The sequence below is a fragment of the Salvelinus fontinalis genome, chromosome 14 (genome assembly GCF_029448725.1).
Source record: "Salvelinus fontinalis isolate EN_2023a chromosome 14, ASM2944872v1, whole genome shotgun sequence".
Classification (NCBI taxonomy): domain Eukaryota; kingdom Metazoa; phylum Chordata; class Actinopteri; order Salmoniformes; family Salmonidae; genus Salvelinus; species Salvelinus fontinalis.
In genome coordinates this window covers 31702895-31727249 of record NC_074678.1, presented here as the reverse complement: position 1 = coordinate 31727249, position 24355 = coordinate 31702895, and the positions used below count along the sequence as shown (strand labels likewise).

The window sequence follows — 24355 nt, the reverse complement described above, 5'->3', positions numbered from 1 at the left end:
ATATACCTGCTTTGTGTTTTTGGACAGAGCAGGGCAGCTCACCTTTCTCTGGCTTGGGTTACACAAAGACTGGTGCAGATGGGAGAGAGAGACAAAGAATACGGCATAACAGCCCTTCCGTAGAGAAGGAAAGGTTTTGGAGAATTAAATGTGAATTAAAGTCTCTGTATTAGCTAGTGTACTGTTGTTAAATAATCAAATGGGTTTGAAGCCAAATCCTCTGATCCGTACTGAGGCCTCCAGCCCACCACCACTCTCCTGTCTGTAGACAGATGTCTCAAAGCAACGACTGTGTTTGGTGTCTGTGACTTTGGGTGGTTGTGGTGTTGGCCTGCTCTTAGCCTCTATCCCGGACCCTTGGCATTCCAGGCATTCCCCTGCTACTTGGAAAAAGTGTGTGTCCCTCTAGCAGGGTATTTATAGTGTTGAGGAGCAGCTGCTTGCCTGTCTGGACAGCCTCCACAACAGATCCACTGTTGACATCAAAGTGGGTGCTTCAAGGTATGGGCTATTTTTAATTCTGCCTCAGTTAGCCTAACGCACCTGTTACGTGATAACTTTGTTAAGGTTATATGTAGGGATGGAATCCCGTCTTCGAAACAAGCACAGCTCCTGGTTTTTCTTTTCATGTGTGGCATTGGCTTCCTTATGCCAGTCTTGTAGAAAATAAAGACATCTGTACAAGGCTGGTAAGGTGCAGGACAAAAGGAAGAAAGCCTTTGGATCTATGCAAATTCAGATGTATTCTATTGTAGCACAATACATCTAAAATGTGCATGGACCCTGTGGGACGACTTCTTCAGCTTGGAAGAAAATTGCATTTTTGAAAACCACTCAGCTTACCCTGTCTGCCTTCCTCTGAAAGCTGGAGGAAGAATATATAGATTTTTGTTTCCTTAAACCAGTGTCATGATTGCTTGTGGTTCCCCTCCAATGAGAGAAACAAGAATACATCCACAGTACTAAAGATCATGGAAGAATACAAAATAACTTGTGTTTGTGTCATCACCTCGTCCCAGGTGGACAGATAGACATCTGTTTTCTCCAACCATATGTCAAGCTTGGTTCTGGTTGCTTAACAACAAGAGAAGCGTCCACATCCACAATATTAGGACCACGATGAAAGAAAACCGTATTAGTTTTGTTTGTGTTCATCTTTCACCTCCTTTTTACCTTAACAATTCATGTTACTTTTGTCCAAGGTCCTCAAGGAATAAGTAACAGAGAGAAGTGTTGACAGAATTTTATATGAACAAAAAATGTATAGTAATCACATCTCTCATATTGAAGAATCTATAAAGCTCACCCCATAGAGATACAGTACAATATTATTCTGTGGCTCACCCAAGGACTTTGTGTTTTTGCAGGGGGACAAGAATGCAGGTTTTGACTTGCTGTACCACAACATGAAGCATGGCCAGATTGCTACCAAGGAGCTGGCAGAGTTTGTCCGTGAGAGGTGAGGTGTTGTTTGGGCTGGGCCGTGTGGGAGGGGTGGTACAGTAGTGATGGGATATAGGGGGAGGATGAGATGTTTCTCAATCCGGTTTTTATTTCAATCCATTTGAAAAAGTTCGTTTTCTAAACGTTCATTAAGGTTTTGAAGATTGCCTTCTAAAAGACTGATTCCAATACAGGACACAGGGTCTTGCCGTTTTCTTTCATAGTCACGTCTTTGATGGAGCCGCTCCTCTCCCCTGCCAACCCTGCCCTCTAACCCACACTACTGTGCTGCATTTGGACAGACCAGCACACAGGAGTGTTAACAAACACACACGCTCTCACACGAGACAAGACACAGCCCACGAGACAAGACACAGCCCACGAGACAAGACACAGCCCACGAGACAAGACACAGCCCACGAGACAAGACACAGCCCACGAGACAAGACACAGCCCACGAGACAAGACACAGCCCACGAGACAAGACACAGCCCACGAGACAAGACACAGCCCACGAGACAAGACACAGCCCACGAGACAAGACACAGCCCACGAGACAAGACACAGCCCACGAGACAAGACACAGCCCACGAGACAAGACACAGCCCACGAGACAAGACACAGCCCACGAGACAAGACACAGCCCACGAGACAAGGAGCTCCCTGTCTTACCACACACACATTTGCAGTAGCTGTGTTTTGCATGTTATCTGGGCACCCGGCTCAGGTAAAATGCTCAGTCTGAATAATCCTCCTCCTGGGTTGTTTTCCCTGCAGTCCTCTGTATTTATTCAATCTCTTAATGAGTCAATTAGCTGGAAGTTGAAGACTCATTGTAGTATTTAAGCCTGGGACTTACAGGGCTTTTCTCCCCAGAGGGGAAGACAACAACCTGCACTGTCAGACCAATGTCATAATCTTGACTTTTATTCATAAGATCCGAACCACTGCACATTCCCCACAGGCGGGAGGAGATGTGGAGGCAACAAAGTGGCAGTCAGGAAATGAAATGAGATGTTGTAGAGAAGCTGTTTCCCTCAGGACAGACGGAGTAACCCATTGAGCTGATTGATTTCCCACACTCAGCTCTTCTCTCTGGTCTTCTAAAGCTCTCTTGCAATCTGGATGGGGAAGTTCGATTTATCTAAAAGGACAATCTAGGAGTGGTTGATTTAGAAATGTCAGATATTCAAATTGTCTGTAGGCCTAGCTATCCATCTTCAGGGTGTACTACTTCTCTATGTCATTTAAAAAGGGATTTCTCTGTTGCCGGAGGCTTGTGAAACTGCAGCGATTTGTTTTCCATTTGTTTGTTTATTTCTTTGCTCTCTCCTCGTCGAGTTGGGAGGGGGTTGTACCCCCCCCCCAGAATATACTAATCTACTTTTTTACCCTTTTTTTCTCTCGCCGAACTACAGATGGTTATTAAAATGTTATGTTCCTCCTGCAAAATGAGACCATTTATTATTCAGATGTGGGTCTGGGCAACATTTACACAGTACGGAAGCTAAATATTTATTTCCCTTTGCCTGGCTGTTTATACCCTATGTTTGCTCTTTATTATTCTCTGTACATAATAATATGATCTATTATGCTAGTAAGATATCAAAGTTTATTTGTCACGTGCGCTGAATACAACAGGTGAAATGCCTTACAGTGAAATGCTTACTTACAGGCTCTAACCAATAGTGCAAAAAAAGGTATTAGGTGAATAATAGGTCGGTAAAGAAATAAAACAACAGTAAAAAGACAGGCTATATACAGTAGTTAGGCTACATACAGACACCGGTTAGTCAGGCTGATTGAGGTAGTATGTACATGTAGATATTGTTAAAGTGACTATGCATATATGATGAACAGAGAGTAGCAGTAGTGTAAAAGAGGGGTTGGCGGGTGGTGGGTGGGACACAATGCAGATAACCCAGTTAGACAATGTGCAGGAGCACTGGTTGGTCGGCCCAATTGAGGTAGTATGTACATGAATGTATAGTTAAAGTGACTATGCATATATGATAAACAGAGAGTAGCAGCAGCGTAAAAAGAGGGCTTGGGGGTCTTTTTGTCCTAGACTTGGCACTCCGGTACCGCTTGCCATGCGGTAGTAGAGAGAACAGTCTATGACTGGGGTGGCTGGGGTCTTTGACGATTTTTAGGGCCTTCCTCTGACACTGCCTGGTGTAGAGGTCCTGGATGGCAGGCAGCTTAACCCCAGTGATGTACTACCCTCTGTAGTGCCTTGCGGTCAGAGGCCGAGCAGTTGCCATACCAGGCAGTGATGCAACCAGTCAGGATGCTCTCGATGTTGCAGCTGTAGAACCTTTTGAGGATCTCAGGACCCATGCCAAATCTTTTTAGTTTCCTGAGGGGGAATAGGCTTTGTCGTGCCCTCTTCATGACTGTTTTGGTGTGTTTGGACAATTCTAGTTTGTTGGTGATGTGGACACCAAGGAACTTGAAGCTCTCAACCTGCTCCACTACAGCCCCGTCGATGAGAATGGGGGCGTGCTCGGTGCTTCTTTTCCTGTAGTCCACAATAATCTCCTTAGTCTTGGTTACGTTGAGGGATAGTTTGTTGTTCTGGCACCACCCGGCCAGGTCTCTGACTTCCTCCCTATAGGCTGTCTCATCGTTGTCGGTGATCAGGCCTACCACTGTTGTGTCGTCTGTAAACTTAATGATGGTGTTGGAGTCATGCCTGGCCATGCAGTCGTGGGTGAACAGGGAGTACAGGAGGGGACTGAGCACGCACCCCTGGGGAGCTCAAGTGTTGAGAATCAGCGTGGCAGATGTGTTGCTACCTACCATCACCACCTGGGGGCAGCCCATCAGGAAGTCCAGGATCTAGTTGCAGAGGGAGGTGTTTAGTCCCAGGGATCCTTAGCTTAGTGATGAGCTTTGAAGGTACTATTGTGTTGAACGCTGAGCTGTAGTCAATGAATAGCATTCTCACATAAGTGTTCCTTTTGTCCAGGTGGGAAAGGGCAGTGTGGAGTGCAATAGAGATCGCATCATCTGTGGATCTGTTTGTGCGGTATGCAAATTGGAGTGGGTCTAGGGTTTCTGGGATAATGGTGTTGATGTGAGCCATTACCAACTTTTCAAAGCACTTCATGGCTACAGACGTGAGTGCTACGGGTCTCTAGTCATTTAGGCAGGTTGCCTTTGTGTTCTTGGTCACAGGGACTATGGTGGTCTGCTTGAAACATGTTGATATTACAGACTTAATCAGGGACATGTTGAAAATGTCAGTGACGACACCTGCCAGTTGGTCAGCACATGCCCGGAGCACACGTCCTGGTAATCCGTCTGGCCCCGCAGCCTTGTGTATGTTGACCTGTTTAAAGGTCTTACGTCGGCTATGGAGAGCGTGATCACACAGTCACCTGGAACAGCTGATGCTCTCATGCATGCCTCAGTGTTGCTTGCCTCGAAGAGAGCATAGAAGTGATTTAGCTCATCTGGTAGGCTCGTGCCACTGGGCAGCTCGCGGCTGGGCTTCCCTTTGTAGTCTGTAATAGTTTGCAAGCCCTGCCACATAAGACTATCGTCGGAGCCGGTGTAGTATGATTCAATCTTAACCCTGTATTGACGCTTTGCCTGTTTGATGGTTCGTCGCAGGGCATAGCAGGATTTCTTGTAAGCTTCCGGGTTAGAGTTCTGCACCTTGAAGGGGCAGCTCTACCCTTTAGCTCAGTGCGAATGTTGCCTGAAATCCATGGCTTCTCGTTGGGGTATGTACGTACAGTCACTGTGGGGACAACGTCCTAGATATGGAATCGTTTTTCTGTGAGCCAGAAGGGTACGAGTGTAAGTTTAATAGCTCTATCTGCAGTTGGATGCAGGATTTCCTATGCTGAGACTGTGTAGTAGACTATCACTGCCTGGTTTGTTACTGACCAGCCAAGGGTTCATAAGGATTTACTCTTATCTATCTGTGGGTTCTCAGGGCTGCCATCGAGGAAACCTACTCCAAGTCTATGAGCAAAATGGCCAAGATGACAAGCAATGGAAGCCCACTAGGGTGAGTATATTAGATCACTATTGTCATCAACATCTCAGTTTAGAGAGCAGTTTTCTTATCATAATGAAATCAACTGTTCTATATTGGCAGGTTTCCTGGAGGATGTACAGTAGTTTGCATGATTAGGGTCTATGGGGTCTATGATTAGGGTCTATGATTCTCTAGGGTCCATGATTACTGGGTCATAGGTCAGGGATGTGATCTACTCCATCATCCCATAACTCTCTGCCATCTTCACTTCCTGTGTGTGTTGTTTTGGGATGCGTTGGTTTGTTTAACTCTAGAAATGCACCATGAAGATGGACTTTAATATCATATTACCATTCAAACAAAATGTATGAAGTCACCTCTGTAAATGTATACTGAGTATACAAAACATTAGGAACACCTGATCTTTTCATGGCATAAACTGACCAGGTGAATCCAGGTGAAAGCTATGATCCCTTGTTGATGTCACTCCTTAAATCCACTTCAATCAGTGTAGATGAAGGGGAGGAGACAGGTTAAAGAATTAATTTTAAGCCTTGAGACAATTGAGACATGGATTGTGTATGTGTGCCATTCAGAGGGTGAATGGGCAAGATTTAAGTGCCTTTGAACAGGGTATGGTAGTAGGTGCCAGGCGCACCGGTCTGAGTGTTTTGATAACTGCAACACTGCTGAGTTGTTCACGCTCAACAGTTTCCTGTGTGTATCATGAATGGTCCACCACTCAAAGGACATCCAGCCAACTTGACGCAACTGTGGGAAGCATTAGAAGCAGCATGGGCCAGCATCTCTGTGGAACGCTTTCGACACTTTGTAGAGTCCATGCCCCGGCTAATTGACGCTGTTCTAAGGGCAAAGGGGGGTGGAACTCAATATTAGGAAGGTGTTCCTAATGTTTTGTACACTCAGTATATGTTATTATTAGCTAAAAAAAAAAACACAAAGTTGGCGTTAGGACTTTATACCGTAGGTGACATACTGCTGTGTGGCCCTCAGGACGTTTGCCCCTATGTGGGACGTGTTCCGGGTGTCATCAGACAAGCTGGCTCTCTGCCACCTTGAGCTGATGCGCAAGATGAACGACCTCATCCGGGACATCAACAAGTATGGTGACGAGCAGGTCAAAGTTCACCGCAAGGTAGGAAGCCCCTCTTCTCACCATATGTTTCCATGATGATGCCACCTCTATCCCCCCATGAATCACTCACTATATTCTAATCTATAACAGCCAATCTACAATTGTTTAAGAATATGTGCATGGTGTGTTTCTCACAGGCCAAGGAGGAGCAGCTGGGGACCCTGGAGGCTGTTCAGGCGGTTCAGGTCCAGAATGGTCACCTCCAGAAGTCCAGGGAGGGATACCACTCCAAGTGTATTGAGCTGGACAGACTGAGGAAAGAGGGAGCCCCCCAGAAAGAACTGGAGAAGGTCTGTCCACTAGGTGTCATTCTGTATAACTACAGTAGAGCTGTCTTAACTGTTATATAACCACAGGGTGCCTACTGTTTATTAATGAATGGTTGCTGGAAGTTTACTGACTACTAATGGTAGGGAGTCAGACAAGGTTACTATTATAACAGATCATTTGTTCTCACCAGTACAAATAAAGGTTCAACTAATGACTGGATGAAGTCTATAATCGTCCTCTCTCCTCTCACTAGGCGGAGCTGAAGTCTATAATCGTCCTCTCTCCTCTCACTAGGCGGAGCTGAAGTCTATAATCGTCCTCTCTCCTCTCACTAGGCGGAGCTGAAGTCTATAATCATCCTCTCTCCTCTCACTAGGCGGAGCTGAAGTCTATAATCGTCCTCTCTCCTCTCACTAGGCGGAGCTGAAGTCTATAATCATCCTCTCCTCTCACTAGGCGGAGCTGAAGTCTATAATCATCCTCTCCTCTCACTAGGCGGAGCTGAAGTCTATAATCATCCTCTCTCTCACTAGGCGGAGCTGAAGTCTATAATCATCCTCTCTCTCACTAGGCGGAGCTGAAGTCTATAATCGTCCTCTCTCCTCTCACTAGGCGGAGCTGAAGTCTATAATCGTCCTCTCTCCTCTCACTAGGCGGAGCTGAAGTCTATAATCATCCTCTCCTCTCACTAGGCGGAGCTGAAGTCTATAATCATCCTCTCTCTCACTAGGCGGAGCTGAAGTCTATAATCGTCTTCTCTCCTCTCACTAGGCGGAGCTGAAGTCTATAATCGTACTCTCTCCTCTCACTAGGCGGAGCTGAAGTCTATAATCGTCCTCTCTCCTTTCACTAGGCGGAGCTGAAGTCTATAATCGTCCTCTCTCCTCTCACTAGGCGGAGCTGAAGTCTATAATCATCCTCTCCTCTCACTAGGCGGAGCTGAAGTCTATAATCATCCTCTCTCTCACTAGGCGGAGCTGAAGTCTATAATCGTCTTCTCTCCTCTCACTAGGCGGAGCTGAAGTCTATAATCGTACTCTCTCCTCTCACTAGGCGGAGCTGAAGTCTATAATCGTCCTCTCTCCTCTCACTAGGCGGAGCTGAAGTCTAATCATCCTCTCTCCTCTCACTAGGCGGAGCTGAAGTCTATAATCGTCCTCTCCTTTCACTAGGCGGAGCTGAAGTCTATAATCGTCCTCTCTCCTCTCACTAGGCGGAGCTGAAGTCTATAATCGTCCTCTCCTTTCACTAGGCGGAGCTGAAGTCTATAATCGTACTCTCTCCTCTCACTAGGCGGAGCTGAAGTCTATAATCATCCTCTCCTCTCACTAGGCGGAGCTGAAGTCTATAATCGTCCTCTCTCCTCTCACTAGGCGGAGCTGAAGTCTATAATCGTCCTCTCCTTTCACTAGGCGGAGCTGAAGTCTATAATCGTCCTCTCCTTTCACTAGGCGGAGCTGAAGTCTATAATCGTCCTCTCTCCTCTCACTAGGCGGAGCTGAAGTCTATATTCGTCCTCTCTCCTCTCACTAGGCGGAGCTGAAGTCTATAATCGCCTTCTCTCCTCTCACTAGGCGGAGCTGAAGTCTATAATCGTCCTCTCTCCTCTCACTAGGCGGAGCTGAAGTCTATAATCGTCCTCTCTCCTCTCACTAGGCGGAGCTAAAGTCTAAGAAAGCTGCAGAGTTGTTTGCTGTGTGCATAGAGAAGTACAACCGCGTGGGAGGAGACTTCGAGCAGAAGATGAGCGAATCAGCTCAGGTCAGTCAGTTCACTGGTCCTGGGGCGGGTTAGACAGACTCCCTGGAGGAACCAGACATGTTATATCACTGTGGCCCAATCCTGGGGTTCCCTTAAGTTAACATAAACCCCTTTTATTCACAATGAACACATCTCCATGGCTACCTGCAGTTTCCAAGGAAACCCTTAAAAAGCCCGATGAGCGTTGCTATATTTGGGTATGAAATGATGACTAGAATCCTGGTGACCAATTACCTGTTAATAGCTACAATGGGAGATCTGGCCCTAATTATGAGTGGGGTAGAGAGAGCTCAGTGTGGCTTCATGAAGACTACAGCCCAGAACATGACGGGGAGAAATGACCTGTTCTTTCAAGCCATTACTCTTGCCCACATGCTGTGTTGTGATTAGCACCTGGTTATTATCTGGGATGGGAACTATTATGGATTGCGCCTGGTTCTGTTCTTTTAAAGTTGCCATGGCTGATAAATGCCTTTGGTTTTTGTGTCTTGGGTTCTTTGGGTTTCAGTTCTTACTACTTAACGGCATTTTGCGGTGTTTTGTGGGTATTTTGAGTAGCGTTTTGGTGTGCTTTGGGGTAGTTTGCTGTAATTAGGACCCATCTTGGTGTCTGAACACTGTTGTGTTCCCATGTACAGAAGTTCCAGGACATTGAGGAGACCCACCTGAGGCAGATGAAACAGCTTATCAAGGGATACTCTCACTCCATAGAGGACACCCACGTCCAGGTGGGACAGGTAGGTCACCCAGACACTGACCCAGGAGGCCACAGTCTGGCTGGAGGGATTTAACTGCCCTCTCGGAGGGGTTGTCCTGCTATAGTCAAACTTCACATCCACAACACACACACTCCAAAGCCCTCTCTCTCAGGCATGCTTCTTCTCTCTTGAGCTGCTCTTGTCAGACTGTAAGGAGCCCCTCTCTCCTCTGTTCAGGTCCATGAGGAGTTCAAACAGAACGTGGAGAACATTGGTATAGATAACCTCATCCAGAGGTTTGCAGAGCAGAAGGGCACAGGGAAGGACAGACCAGGTACACTACACAAACACCATAAACGGATGGTTTGATCCCAGCGTGTGTGTCCCATTTGTCCTCACTGTGGTATATCCCTATGTGTGGCAGCCCTGGTGGGGTTTGAGGAGTACCTGACAGCTTCAGTACCTGAGGGGAGTAAGAAGAGTCGAGGAAAAGCCTTCAGGATTCCTGGACTGGGCAAGAGGGACAAAGAGCCAGACTCAACGTGAGCACACACACACACACACACACACACACGGATGATAAATCCCAATTCCCCTCACTTTCTTTTGTCAGCTTCATCTGGGATATTATCTTGTCACTTACATTCACCTACGTGTTGCTTTTTGCAGGGATTCGGCTGTGACGGAGACACCAGTGAGTGTATGCTAATTCACACTTGTACACAGTGGCACGAAAACCATCAAGTCAATGTCAGTTCTTCCATTATCAGTTCTACATCTGTGGTGGTTTAAACAGCACATCACGTTGCCCCCTGCCAACTTACTGACAGACAGATGGATGTGTGTGTGTGTGTGTGTCACCGTGTGCATTTGTGCGTGTGTATGAGTAAGGGGGAGTAATCATATGTGTGACAATGACGTGTCTGGCAGTGTTGGGTTACTTTGCCTATTTTTATCCTTCTGAGAAGGGGCTTTTGAGGTTGGGTCGATCAGTGGGCTGCCAGGACTGTTTTAACAGACAAGTGTCACATGGAGGGGGGGGTCGCACCACCTCTTACCCAGGTCGTAGTCTTCACACACTGCCCCTGAAGTGATATAACACTTCTGATGATAACATCACAGTCTGGATTGAGGTTTGTTATTAAGCATATCAAACACTAGGATAAAGTATTTATGTTTGTGTCTGACATTGCTGGGTATTCTCTATTCTGCACACAGAACTCTCCCCTGGAGGTGGATGAGGAGGGGTTTGTCATCCGAGCCGACGTCAATCAGAATGATATCCTTTCCAGGCAGTGACACTGACTATCAGATGAGAGGCTATCTCTCTGCTATATTGTTGTAATATTTGCCTTTGACAGACCTCTTTATCTTCATATTGAAAACAAGGCTTCCTGCCACTGTAAGAGAGTATTATATCTTCATAAAGCACTCTAGACGTCTCCTATTAGATGAATAGAACATTAGCTAGTTCTCCCAGGCACCTGGCGGGTAGGAGTGTTGGGCCAGTAACCGAAAGGTTGCTGGATCGACTCCCCGAGCTGACAACATAAACATGTGTTGTTCTGTCCCTGAGCAAGGCAGTTAACCCACTGTTCCTGGGCGCTGTGGATGTCGATTAAGGCAGCCGCCCCCCCCACACATTAATTTTAATGCATTCAGTTGTACAACTGACTAGGTATCCCCGTTTCCCTTTCCGTAAGGGACATTTAAATGGACTTAAATGCCCTCTCTGTCCTTAGTCCAACTCCAGTCCATTATGAGGCTGGGGCAATGGGGGCCATGATAGCAGGCTACCTCCCTCTGTTGTCATTCTGTCACTCTCCTCAGCACAGCACAGTTGTTACACTCATTAGGTATTTTATGTAACGGCCAAATATACTGACACTAGATCTGTCTCTCTCAGGCACTCACTGAGAGCACATGCCTGCGAGCAAACCGACACTAACACACGTGCGTGCAGATGAGCATGTAATAACAGGAAGGAGATGGAGATAAGGTCAGATGGAGATGCAGGATGTTGTGGTTGGCTGTTTTATACGCTGTCACCTCTGGCGCACTCTGGCTCTGTTTGTCACAGCAGTCCTATAGTCTCTAGTCTACATGGATTCATTCTCTGGCCCCAGAGGGTATTAATAAAGCCATATAGGATTATCGTCAACAAAATGCTTGAGTGAAAACATTTTTGCAATAAAGCTCAAGCACGCCTACATGAAGATTTTCCACTGCTTTCTAAACTCATAATGAGGTATCTGTATAATACAGGACAATGGAAACCTTGACACTCCCGAAGTTGTCCTAGGCAAGCTGCATTAGGCCATCTTCCCTCCATTCAAGCCTCTATCTCAGGTCACTGCTCCTTAACCCAGCTCTCTGTCCGTACGCTGCTCGACGGAGGACAAGGAGAACGACTTCTACTCCAGCGACTCTGACTTTGACGACGAAGAGCCCAAGAAGTTCCACATCCAGATCCGTCCGGTGGGCAGCAGCAACTCTGCTGCTACAGAGATGGAGCTGAAGGCCACCGTGGGGGCACTCACACTGCCCCCCAACAGAGGGGTACGATGGGAAAAGAGAAGGGCGAAGGAGGGAGTACAGGACCAAAGGGGAGGCATGGATGGGGTGAAATGTCACTTATTTTCATGTGGTGGTATCAGAAGTCGGATGAAAAAGATAAGCTCAGAAATGCTTATCTGTGTATTATGCCATGTTGTTTTTTCCTGGTAATTATCCCTCCATGTTGTTGTAACAACAGCAGGATAGAAGCATGCCTAATTGTTTAGATGCTTCCAGACAGTGTAATTAACAACTCTGCTCTCCCTCTGTTCCAGGTGTCAGTGAAACGTCATCGCTCCAGTAAGTTCCATTTAACTTCTGGTTAAAAATAGTTTGATTTCTGTCTCTGTCTGTGTTGTACGCATGCACACATTTATGTGGGCGCGCTAGTGTGTTCTCTGAATCCTTGTCCTCTCCACAGGAAACAGCAGTACTACAGGCCGTTCAGAGCGGGAGGGAGAGGGCGCCCCCCACAGGGGTAAGTGGAGTTAGCACTCTCTCCACACCACTGGTTTTGCAGCATCAGTACTTTATAATTTCACCACAATGTATTCTATCAGTGTTGAAAGGTCATAAACATCCATTTCATATGGTATTCATGCACAAGGATACTATTACCCAATCTTTAATGTTACTACCAGTCTGAAGTGATGTTGTGAATGTGATTTACTGTATTGCTTCTGGCTAGGCTTAGCAGTGCCTATCCGTCCAGTAATAAATCCTAGAGGTGGCTGACCTTGGCTGAAAGACGCTGTCTACTTGTCCCACTTTGGTCTGTCTGGAACATGGTTTATTAGTGGGAGAATAGCAGCCTGTGATGCTACAGTAGGAGGCTATTTGTGGAGGAGATGGAATAAAGCAGGGGGAATGAGCAGACATGATTAACGATGAGTGCCTTGATTAAAACAGTAGCATAAAGCGCTGGGCTGATGCTGCTTAGAGAACTGGTCTAATGGCTGGTATGTATCATTATGGAAGATAATGGGCATTCCCTTATGGCTCTGCCCTCCATAAGCACTCTAGTTAATCACATCTCCCCCTGATTGGGACTGATTGGGGAGCAGTCACGAATTAAACTTTGTGTGTGTGTGTGTGTGTGTGTGTGTGTGTGTGTGTGTGTGTGTGTGTGTGTGTGTGTACTTTGCAGAGGGAGAGCAGGACGGCCTACGCAATTCCATCTCCAGTCCGGATCACAGCAGGTGAATGTCAGTCTCGTCTCTCCTCTCTCTGACGTGCATGGCTGTAGCTGTGAGCAGCAGGGAGATGGAGAGTGATGCTGTGGGAGAGGAAGCCAGCCAGAGATCTGATGATAGTGCTGCATCACTCTGTCAAATCCTGACATTATCTCTGGCTATGCTTTTATTGGCTCCTGGTAATGCATAATCTCCCTCTCTCATTCCTTCTCTCTCACCCACCCTCAAGGTTGAGTTCTACTGCGTCAGGCTCAGACAACCTCTTTGGACCTCCTCTGGAGTCGGCCTTTAAGTCCAAAAGCTTTGCTGGTAGAGAACAGCTACCGAGAGCAGAGAGTGTCTTTGGTGCATCTGAATGTAAATATGGTTAATATGATATATACTAATAATATATATTATTGATGAAAATTAGGGACAGAAGTTTTTCACCATCACATAGTCAGTAAAACACCTGTCCCTATGTATGCATGTATGATACATACTGTTTTAGGTAGAATGATTGTCTGCCCTTGTTCTCTCCAGATGCTGCCTTCTCCACTGACTCCTCCTCTCCTGAAAACGTAGAGGACTCTGGGCTGGACTCACCTTCCCAACAGCCCCTGGGCCCCTCCCCTGAGACAGCTGGTTGGGCAGCGTGGCCATCGGCAGGTCAGAGTAAAGAACCAGCAGGACTGGGCAGGCCAGCAGACCCCTTCCTTACTGCCTTTAGAGACCCCTCCCCAGGACGCAGCCCCCACCCCCCCCAGGACGACTCAGCCAGTGTCTGGGCAGCTGCTCATCGGTCCCCCCGCCCCCCTCCAGACATGGACCTCTCAGCCCTCCGCTTCCCGGTCTTCTCCCAGTCCCTGGTCCCTCCAGAGCTGGACCCGGCTCTGTGGAGCTGTAAACACATCCCTCCTGAAGACCCCTTCCTGGCTGCCTTTGAGAGGACCGTCGTCACCCAGGAGACCCTGCCCCCCCCTGACGCCTGGGCCCCCCCACCTCCACGCCCCTCCAGAGACGGGAGGGGGATAGAGGTACGGAGCGACCCCTTTTCCAGTGACAGTAAAACCCTCCCCACCACCTCCTTTTGCAAGGACATGGACCGGAAACGGGACCGTAGCGTCCTGCCCCCAGAATCACCTGACGACCCATTCGCCATCACTATGATTGGCAGCCCCACCCACCAGTCAGCCCTGGCTGCCGCGACAGGGGTTCTGACCCATAGTGTCAGCAGTAGTAGGTTGATCCACAACGCCAAATCCCTCCCCTTATCCCAGACGAAAAAGGAGCTGGTCCACTGGAACTCTGTCCACAACCCCTTCAGTGAGGGGACCTCGGCTGGGTCTCTGGACCTGGGTGGAGTGGTCAATGAGGGAGGGAGGAAGCAGCACGAGTCATGCAGTGAAAGCGAGCCACGCAGGAGCGGCCTGCCTCTCACACTGCATTCTGGGCCACAGGAGGACCTGTGCTTCTCTACTGACAAAGACCAGAACTGTCTGGATCTGAACGCACCACAGCAATCCTGCAACATGGGCTCAAACAAAGGTACAAATGTTACACACTACACTACTGGGCTCAAATGTCTATGCACTAGCTATATTTTGGGATTGTATTTTTTTTATTTCCCAAAATATATTTCACACTATTCAAAACGCCACACAGTCTTTTAGTCAACTTCCTCTTGTTTTACAGGTTGTAATATTGGTCATTTCCCTCTCTCCTTCCTCTCCAGGTTCAAGGCATAGCTTCAGGCAGCACAGTGCAGAGCTGCTGGTGGCAGCCCCCCCCAGACCAGCCAGAGCCAAGAGGTCCTCAGGCAGACTGAGTGGCTGTGAGAGAGTGAGTGTCCTCAGGGAGATCACCCTGACTATAGCAGCTCAGGTCTGGTCTCACTCAGACCTGTGGCTTTTGCAGCTATAAGTCTGACAAGCAAGGCTAGAACAGTGGTCCTGTTCATTCTTCCAAACATGAATGATGACTGTAGAAAAAAATGTTACAACTAAAATATGTTTCTGATTGAGCTGAGAAAATGTTCTGTGAAGAGGGTATGTTCTGAACGATGACATTCTCCACACATCCTCTCTGGTTCCTCCACACTGTAACCCTTATGTATCCCTGTTGTCTCAGTCCAGGTCAGTGTGCTCATCTCCTCTGCCGGACCCCAGCCTGGACTTCACCTCATCCTCCTCCTCCAGCTCTAGTGAGTGGGGGGCCCAGACCCATGCCACCAGCCCTGCTAGAGGTGGGCAGCCCTCACCCCTCTCACACCTGCACGAAGACCACACACGCCTACACAGTTAGTCTAAACAACCATTTTCATACCAATATTTCAAAGATACCCAATAGCATAAAGCACTTATGAATAAGGACATTGTGCCTTGAACTTGTCTTAGACATGGCTATTTTCCCCACAGTGCATCTGTCTCGCGGGCCGAGCCCAATCTCCCTGAGCACCCAGGAGTCCTGGCCTGTGGCTGCAGCCATCACAGAATACATCAACGCTTACTTCAAAGGTGGACAGCATAACCGGTCAGTATACATAAGCCCTCTGTACACCAGATCCAATGTTATTACCTTTTATACACAGACCTGCTGAAGGCGAAGCGTGTGCGCATCTCTCTTCTCTTCTCCAGCTGTCTGGTGAAGATCACAGGAGATCTCACCATGTCTTTTCCTGCTGGAATAACTTGTATCTTCACTGCTAACCCAAACACCCCAGTCCTCAGCTTTCGCTTGGTCAACATCTCCCGGGTTGACCACTTTCTGCCCAATCAGAAGCTGCTCTACAGGTAGATGAATATTTGTTATGGGATTGGTTGTGGGGTTATGATATATTGACATATTGCGGAAATGGTAGGATATGTCTCATTCTCCTGAGTGTGTTATTCTCCACAGTGACCCCTCTCAGAGTGACCCAGACACCAGGGACTTCTGGTTCAACATGCAGGCACTGAACCTTTACCTGCAGAGAGAGGCTGAGCTCAACCCCCTGGCCTCCTACTATAACGTGGCCCTACTCAAGTACCAGGTGACTGATGAAGTACAGTGGAACTCTTACCCTTTGTCATCTGACCTTTCAAGTATTCTTCAAGATACACATTTTCCCCTGTCTTCCAAATGACAGCATTGTCCTAACATCAACAGCCTCTCCCAACTCTGTTCTTCTTTTCGCATTCCTTCCCTCCCTTCTCAGGTGTCGTCCCAGGACCCTGGTCGTGCTCCCCTCCTGTTGTCAGCAGAGTGCCAGCGGAGTGGCACAGTGACCCGTGTGTCCCTGGACTATCACTGCTGCCCGGCCACTGCCCCCTCCACCCAGCTCACTGCTGTGCAGGTGCTGCTACCCCTCGACCACACCGCCACAGACCTGCAGTGCCATCCCCCCGCATGCTGGTGAGCAGGGGGAGGTGGGAATGGAAAGGGGGATGAAAGGATAGAGGGAATTATGAGTGGGAGGAGATATGGGAGGCAGAGAGATGAAGGGTGGATAAATGGGGAGAACAGGAGAATGGGCAGATGGTAGAAGGTCTGGATACTTTAGACTGGGAGAGAGAGGAAGGATAGTGGACTGGGTGGGCCTCACTGACCCTTTGTCTGCCTTCACAGGAATACTAAGGAACGACGGCTACTGTGGAAGCTACCCAACCTCTCCCCCACCAACCAAAGCAAAGGTTACTGTCTTGTCAACAGTACACCCACACCCATCTCATTTAATGGCCACATAGTCATATTCTAGCAATAGAAATGATAGATAAGGAAATATAAATGCAGTATAATGTACATTTTTACAAGTCTAGTCTTTGACAACATAATTGCATTGAGTGCCACCCGTTTCTCTATTTTAACATGCAGCCTCTGAAGGTATCAGTCTTAAATATCAAGGTTAGCAGATGAAAGCGGGAGATTGGTAACACTGCTATTTATAGGCCTTACAAATAGAGGGGAGTTTGGGGAATATTAAAGCCTGAACATTAGTTTATAGGCAGTGATCAGAATCTCGTAAAGGTTACAATAACTGCTTTACTGGTCATCCGATCCAAATAGCTTTCTCCCTCCTTGGAACAGAGCCTTCAGAAAGTATTCATACCCCTTGATTTATTCCACTTTGGTGTTACATACATTTTTTCCTCACCCATCTACACATTATACCTCATAATAAAAAACTGAAAACATGTTTTAGACATTTTAGCACATTTATTTCTGTTAAATACAGAAATATCAAATTTACATAATGCCGCATTTAAATGAGGGACGCAAAAAACATACCAGTCAGCATAGCGGGACAAGAAAGACCGACGGCAAAAGCAAGCCAGCACGACGGTATGCGCTGCTATGGTGATTTCAGTATAGAAACAACAGCTGGTGCAAATCAACATCCGGTAGAAAACAACGCAAAGGCAGACTGCAAAAGTTGAAATATTTTAACTGTGGTGGCAAGTCCTGTCTACCGTTGCGCCTGACTGTCGTGCTCTCATTGAAAACAATGACATCCGGTTTGCCGTCTACCTCGTACCATCTAAACACAGGATAAGTATTCACACCCGAGTCAATACTTTTGTAGAAGCACTTTTGGCGGCGATTACAGCTTTGAGTCAGCTTGGGTATGTCTGTATCAGCTTTGCACATCTGGATTTGGTGATTTTCTCAAGCTCTTAAGTTAGATGGGGAATGGCGGAGAACAACAACCTTCACATCTTTCCACATATTTTCAATGGATTCAAGTCTGGGCTTTGGCTGGGCCACTCACATTCTTGTTCTGAGCCATTCCAGCGTTGCTTTGGCTGTAGCGTGGGGTCATTGTCCTGTTGGAACGTACTTCGCCCCCAGTCTAAGGTCGTTTGCACTCTGAAGCAAGTTCAAGGATTTGCCTGTATTTGGCTCCATTTATTGTTCCCTCTTTCCTTACCAGTCTTCCAGTCCCTTCTGCTGAAAAGCACCACCATGCTTCAGGGTAGGGATGGTGTTAGATGGGTGATGAGCTGTGTCTGGTTTTCTCCAGACATAGTGCTTTGCATTCAGGCCAAAGTTTAAAAAAAAATCTCACCAGACCACAATCTTTTGCCTTATGCTCGGAGTCTTTCACATGCCTTTTTCTCAGGAGTGGCTTCCTTCTGGCCTCTCTCGTGAAGTGATGTAGAGACTGTTGTCCTTCTGGCAGGTTCTCCCATCTCAGCCAAGGAACTCTAGTTCTGTCTGAGTGGTCATTGGGTTCTTGGTCACCTCCCTGACCAAGGTCCTTCTTGACCGGTTGCTCAGTTTGGTCGGACAGCAGCTCAAGGCAGAGTCTGGGTAGTTCCATATGTTTTCCATTTCCCAATGATGAGTGGTCTTGGAAACTTTCAACACTCTAGAAATTGTCACAATTATATATCGGCGATCTACGGACAGCTCTGACATGCACTGTCAACTTAGGACATTATATAGGCACGTGTATTTCTAAATCATGTCCAAACAATTGAATTGATCATAGGTGGACTCCGATCAATTTATAGTGACATCAAGGATAATCAAAAGAAATTGGATGCACCTGAGCTCAATTTGGAGTGTGAATACTTTTGTATATTAGATGTTTTGTATACACACACATTTCTAAAAACATGTTTTCACATTGTAGATGGGTGAGAAATATTGAATACATTTAATTCAGGCTATATAATACAACAACATGTGGAATAAGTCAATGGGTATGAATACTTTCTGAAGGCAATCATTTCAGTGGCCAGTCTGGCCACCAATCTACCTGACGATAACAGATTGTACTGTCCGATTGCCACAAGTCAGTGTGATTAACTTGCTTCTGTTAGTGGAGGGGAACTGAAGAATGTGTCACTTGTTGGTTGTTCCAGGCTCTGGCACTCTGTGTGCTAGCTGGCAGTGCCTAGAGGTTCCTCGCGGCCCTCCCCCCAGCCTGGCAGTCCAGTTTGTGGGATCGGGGGCCTCCCTTTCGGGCATGGACGTGGAGCTGGTGGGCAACCGTTACCGCATGTCCCTGGTAAAGAAGAGATTTGCCACAGGTAGAGTAACATGTTACTAGGCCTGGCCAATAAGACACAGTATGTGGGGCCTGGAGTTTCACAAGGTAGTATGACATGAACATTTATCAACTTCACACCTTTGTCTCCTTGGCAGGGAAGTACATGGCAGGCTGCACCTTGTGAGGAGGAGTAGGAATGACCAGGTCACCGTTGGGAGTTCCTGGAGTACACATTGCACTTTTAGGCCTCTGGGCCATACCAACCTAGTCGCCCAGGAGGGAGAGAACAGACAGACTAGGATGGTTTTGACTTTGGGACCACACATCGTGCTCACTCTTTCCCCCCCAAACTTGTTGTGTATGGTGTCCTGACCGCTAAGGACCAAACTCATTTTGGGACCTAGACTTTATTATTTTTGTATCTTTCAGCCCTGCATCGTACATAATCCTTTTCTCTTTGTACTGAATCTTGTTCTGTTTGCATTGTGTGCCTTTATATCAGCAGTTGGTGTTATTGAAGAGAAATTGTTTATGAATAAACATACTACTTGTCAAACAGACTTGCCATGGAATATTTCGGGGGAAAATGATGTCTAGTCTGAGGGCTCTATTCAATCTATCGCTAAAGGGTTACAGATTGTGATGGAAATTACATTTCTAATTGATCCGACATATGCACCGTTTACTGTGAATGCGGAACATCGCCTTTAAATTTTTATCACACTTCCGCGATACTAATTTTATAGAGCACTTAATCATTGAGTGGTTAATTTGCCAGGACACAAATGCTAGTAAAGCTATTGTTTTTTCCAAAAGAGGTTTCATTTGACATATTTAAGAAATAAAAGCTTGGCCAAACAGATGGTTTAATACCAATTTATTACACATTGACCAGTACAAAATACAGTTGAACTATGCAGTTTGTTACAGACTTGTCTGCCCTCAGGCTAGGTAAAGTGTAGTCAAGAACAGGTTTAAAAATACATAAAAATAAGGGTTCAAAATACAGAAGAACCAGATCTAGTTCAATAAAAAAATGATCCTCAGCCAAGTCAAAACAGATTTACAAGAAACAAAGTACACAGAAATTACTTTCCAACGCACTTAAAGGCAAAGTACTGTGACAGGCACGGGTTACAAAGAGCCTTCAATAACTCAAGCTCAGGATTCTTATAGCTACTACAAAATCTGAGGGGGAACAGGGGAAACTCAACCAAAAGTGTTTAGAGAAACGCTCCATGTCGGTTGTAATTTCCAGTTGAGCAGACATATTTACCGCGAATGCAGAAACATTACATTTCAATCACACTATATTGCTGATCTTCAGAGCAACTGATTTAAATCAGCTATATTTTTTCATAAATAGAAATTCTCTCAATATGGGCAAGTGACTGCCGATTTTATAGGGCATTTACACCCTAAATATCAACGTTGTTTGTTAAATATTGATGTGTTGACCAGATGACACAGAAAATTATCAAAAGAAGACAAACGTCAGCCTCACACATCAGTCCCAGCCACTAAATAATCAAAGCAAGGAGGACATCCCCTTTAAAAACACAAACAGTACAGTATGGGGAGAGATAAATGATTGGGGAAAGACCAAGTGATACCAAAGGCCATTGATGAACACAGATTTTTTACATCAAATTAAGAAATAGTTATATTTTAAAGTTGAACAGTTTGTTGGTTTTGCACAAATCAGCCTCCTACAGTACAATTGTACGGCTATATAATAAAATCTTAGCGCAACAGACTCAAAAGCTGTTAGCAATATGAATGAATAAACATGGATTGGGAGATTCTGAATATTTCCTTCCAATCAATATAGAATGAGTCCATTTGAGTAACGGTAAGGGGGAGAGCCTATCTGAACTCAAACAGCATCAGTTGAACTGAACAGATGCAACTAGAGTTTGCTTTTAAGGGTTTTGGCTTCGGAGGTCCAACGTTCTTTCACGTTTTGTTAAATACATACTATTTTACATCCCTTAAGAAATTTGACTTGGCCCAGACATACAGCTCCACAAAATGGATGCCAGACACCTCCAGTTAACCCAGAAGGTAGATCATCATATATATGTACAATCTGGTGGTTTCCTGAACACATTCCACCACTCTCCTTTCAGTCTTTAAAACATATCTAAATGTCTCAACATAAGAGGCAACTGGCTTGTCCTAGACTCTGGGGCGTGACATCTAGAAACACCCTGAAGTTCTACAGTCATGGATCAATGAGACGTGCCTTGTGTGCTCCTGAAATTGAGTTTCTGCCAAACGGCATCATAGAATCGTTATCATTTGAATGAAAAGTGATATATACATGGAAAGGGGGAGTTGGTAGAATTAACAGTATGTGGCTCTCTCTTATAGTGCCTCAAAAGAACCGAGCATAGAAAAGGATGAGGTAACTAATCATCTCATATGGCCAGGGTGTTAAGAGGTCCCTGCCTTCCAATCAACTATGAGACTAGGGGCCTACTGACATACCCAAGAGTGGCCGCCCTGGTGGGAGAGGGACAAGTCCTTTGCGTCAGTGGGTTGCATCAATGTGGGTTGAGCTGCCAGTAGCAACAGAGGCAACATGTATAGTATACTCCTACAGGTTTAAAGGTGCTTTAGAATGTCTGAGGTTCTGAAACAATACATTCATACTGCGGTAGAGGCACAGCTGAGGGAGGAGATAGACATCTGTAATAGTGGCGGTTAAAGAGTTATCATCTAAGGCACTGGAATTACACAGCTAATAAAGGATAAGATACACACCACTCATTCGAAGTTACACGTATCCAACATCGGTACTGCACAAAGTCATCCTGAATCACAGTTGCAAAACGGGAACAAGTGAACGGAGAGAAATTAGAACTGTATACCCCTGTCAGGTCAAACCAGCCCCCCTTGGTGAGCATACATTGTTTCCCCTGGGATAAAGATCCCCTCCCCTTTAACTACACTAACTAGGAGGTGTGGTAGGGTAGGGGCTGAGCCTAGTACTCTTCTCTATATACACTGAACACACTGGCTGTGTAGCGGGCTGGGCTAGCCACTCAGTGTGCTGACAGGACCAGAAGGGCCCAGGGCGGCAGCAGGGCTCCTGGAGTAGTGGGCTATGGCCCTCACCTCATTCGGTCTCAGATTTCCTGCAGCGAGTGGTTGATTTCGATCCTCTCTCTTTTCACGGCCGGCTCGTTGGGCCCTCGGCCCTCGTCACTGCCTATGTCACTCATGTCATCTGAGAAGGACGGGTCTAAGATGGGAAAAACAGCAGTTAAGAGCTAGGTAAAGTCTAGGTTTATACCACATTGAGACTGATAGGGAAAACGAGTCAACACTAGGAGCCAGCGGGAGTAGACGTACCTTTGTCCATGAGCATCATCGAGTTAAGGTCACTGAACTGTGTTTCAGAAGAGAGGAAAACTGTGATTAGTAATGTACTAATACAGATTTACATGCTGTCAACAAACAGGCCATATTACTCATAATCAAAAGCGTTGACAATGGAACCTGGTGTGCGATGAAATATGCATCATTATTTCAGTGAATTTTGCAGGAGTTCCACAGAATCGCTCAAGGAAACAGGTACATAAAAGCTCTCCCACTCACCTCTCCCATGACAGCGATGGGCGTCTCTCCGGTTGCCTGGGCGACGCGGTGCTCCACCAGGTAGAACATGTACTCATCGTAGAGCAGTCTGATGAGGTGGAAGGAGCCGAAACTAGCAGCACTACGCAGGGTCAGGTCCCTGATTACCATGGAGCTGTGGGGAGGGAGTGGGGGAGAGAAAGAGAGGGCCATCAGAGAGAGATTACATTAACACAGCCCCACTGAGCTTGAATGTGCCCCTGCCACACAAAGCTAATCACCACATTCATCAGCCTGCAAATACTCCCACACCTTGGTGAAAAGCAGCTACATTTTACATTTATACTGCACATAGTGGCAAACAAAGATATTGGCACACTCACTTTTCTTAAATAATTAGCTATTTCTAAAATAAGTTAAAATTGAAAAAAAAAACTTTGTCCCCACACCTTGTAATTGGGATTGTCAACATTGCAGAACCAATTTCAATTTGTAAACTTAAGTTGGCACGGACAAAATGATTGCCACGGAGCTAGTACTTGGTTGCACCGTCTTTGGCCAAGATGACTGTAGATAAACTATCTTTCTGAGCTTCCTGCTCCTTTCTACTGGCAATTTTGCCCACTTGTCAGCATTCAAAGAGAATAACACCCTCCCTACAATCAAACATGGGGTGTCTCAATGCTGTGGGGTTGCTTTGCTGCCTCTGGTACTGGGGGCCTTGAACGTGTGCAAGACATCATGAAATCAGCCAATTATCAAGGTGTTTTGGAGTGCAATGTTCAACCCAGTGTCCAAAAACGGTCTCTGTTGAAGGTTGTGAGTCTTCCAACAGTACAACAACCCTAAACACACCATGGAATGGTTCAAGAAGACTGGAGTGGCCAGCTAAAGCCTTGTTCACACTGCAGACCTTAATGATCACATCAGTTTTGTTTTGGACTACTGACTGTCCAAACGGTGAAGTTATAATTGACCAAATCGGATGTGTGTGTTCAGACACCAATAATTTGCTGACAAGCCTACACTAGTTGTCATAGTAACGATGGGTGTGCAGTCGTGTAGGCTAGTGGTGGCGCTTGTGGTTCCTATCACTCAGAAGTTATGTAGCAAGCTAAGGTGACAACAATGCCTCAGTTACTGTGAATGTTCAAAATCATAGGGTTAGAAAACACTTTTTGGCTAGGCGCAGCAGTCAACTAGCTAGCTGTTTAGCTTTCCAGCACATTCACTCATTTTTTTGTAAACAATTAACAGGCTAGTTAGCTACCACATGTTCTTGTCAAACTGTCAGAGTAGCAATAAACAAGATATACCGAATAACAGTCTAAAAACCACTTGAGGGGGAGTGTCGCAGAGGTCTAAGGCGTTACTAGAGACCCAGGTTCATTCCCGGGGTATGCCCAGAGCGCAGTCAGATTTTGGTCAGGAATCAGATTTGTATCCGATTTTAAATCAAATACACATATTTAGCAGATGTTATTGCGGGTGTAGCAAAATGCTTGTGTTCCTAGCTCTAACAGCGCAGTAGTATCTAACAATTAACAAAAATACACACAAATCTAAAAGTAAAAGAATGGAATTAAGAAATATCAATATTAGGATGAGCAATGTCGGAGTGGCAATGACTAGAATACAGTAGAATAGAATACAGTATATACACATATGAAATGAGTAAAGCAGTATGTAAACATGTGACTAGCGTTCCATTATTAAAGTGAACAGTGATTCAATGTCTACGTACAGTGCATT

General features: G+C 46.2%; 2 protein-coding genes across 12 annotated transcripts in view; one reads left to right on the top strand and one right to left on the bottom strand.

The window, feature by feature from the left end:
* Positions 1 to 19577, top strand: part of LOC129810635 (F-BAR domain only protein 1-like) — a 41188-nt gene extending 21611 nt beyond the window's left edge. For 2 of the 8 annotated variants that reach the window (XM_055861341.1, XM_055861342.1), the window contains exons 3-27: positions 1368 to 1459; positions 5390 to 5464; positions 6449 to 6590; positions 6728 to 6880; positions 8517 to 8621; positions 9260 to 9358; positions 9557 to 9653; positions 9744 to 9861; positions 9989 to 10019; positions 10538 to 10598; positions 11703 to 11878; positions 12151 to 12175; positions 12297 to 12353; positions 13023 to 13074; positions 13298 to 13425; positions 13591 to 14595; positions 14783 to 14889; positions 15178 to 15346; positions 15465 to 15579; positions 15684 to 15839; positions 15946 to 16090; positions 16244 to 16440; positions 16654 to 16718; positions 18894 to 19061; positions 19177 to 19577. In XM_055861341.1, the coding sequence (XP_055717316.1) occupies positions 1368 to 1459; positions 5390 to 5464; positions 6449 to 6590; positions 6728 to 6880; positions 8517 to 8621; positions 9260 to 9358; positions 9557 to 9653; positions 9744 to 9861; positions 9989 to 10019; positions 10538 to 10598; positions 11703 to 11878; positions 12151 to 12175; positions 12297 to 12353; positions 13023 to 13074; positions 13298 to 13425; positions 13591 to 14595; positions 14783 to 14889; positions 15178 to 15346; positions 15465 to 15579; positions 15684 to 15839; positions 15946 to 16090; positions 16244 to 16440; positions 16654 to 16718; positions 18894 to 19061; positions 19177 to 19205 (3567 nt within the window). In that variant the 3' untranslated portion in view covers positions 19206 to 19577. The remainder of the gene's footprint in view (positions 1 to 1367; positions 1460 to 5389; positions 5465 to 6448; positions 6591 to 6727; positions 6881 to 8516; positions 8622 to 9259; positions 9359 to 9556; positions 9654 to 9743; positions 9862 to 9988; positions 10020 to 10537; positions 10599 to 11702; positions 11879 to 12150; positions 12176 to 12296; positions 12354 to 13022; positions 13075 to 13297; positions 13426 to 13590; positions 14596 to 14782; positions 14890 to 15177; positions 15347 to 15464; positions 15580 to 15683; positions 15840 to 15945; positions 16091 to 16243; positions 16441 to 16653; positions 16719 to 18893; positions 19062 to 19176) is intronic. The other 6 variants (XM_055861348.1, XM_055861345.1, XM_055861343.1 and 3 more) reach the window with 6 other exon arrangements.
* A 304-nt stretch (positions 19578 to 19881) lies between these two features.
* Positions 19882 to 24355, bottom strand: part of rfx2 (regulatory factor X, 2 (influences HLA class II expression)) — a 76996-nt gene continuing 72522 nt past the window's right edge. For all 4 annotated transcript variants that reach the window (XM_055861349.1, XM_055861351.1, XM_055861350.1 and 1 more), the window contains 3 exons: positions 22625 to 22778; positions 22379 to 22415; positions 19882 to 22268 (listed from right to left, as the gene is read on the bottom strand). In XM_055861349.1, the coding sequence (XP_055717324.1) occupies positions 22153 to 22268; positions 22379 to 22415; positions 22625 to 22778 (307 nt within the window). In that variant the 3' untranslated portion in view covers positions 19882 to 22152. The remainder of the gene's footprint in view (positions 22269 to 22378; positions 22416 to 22624; positions 22779 to 24355) is intronic.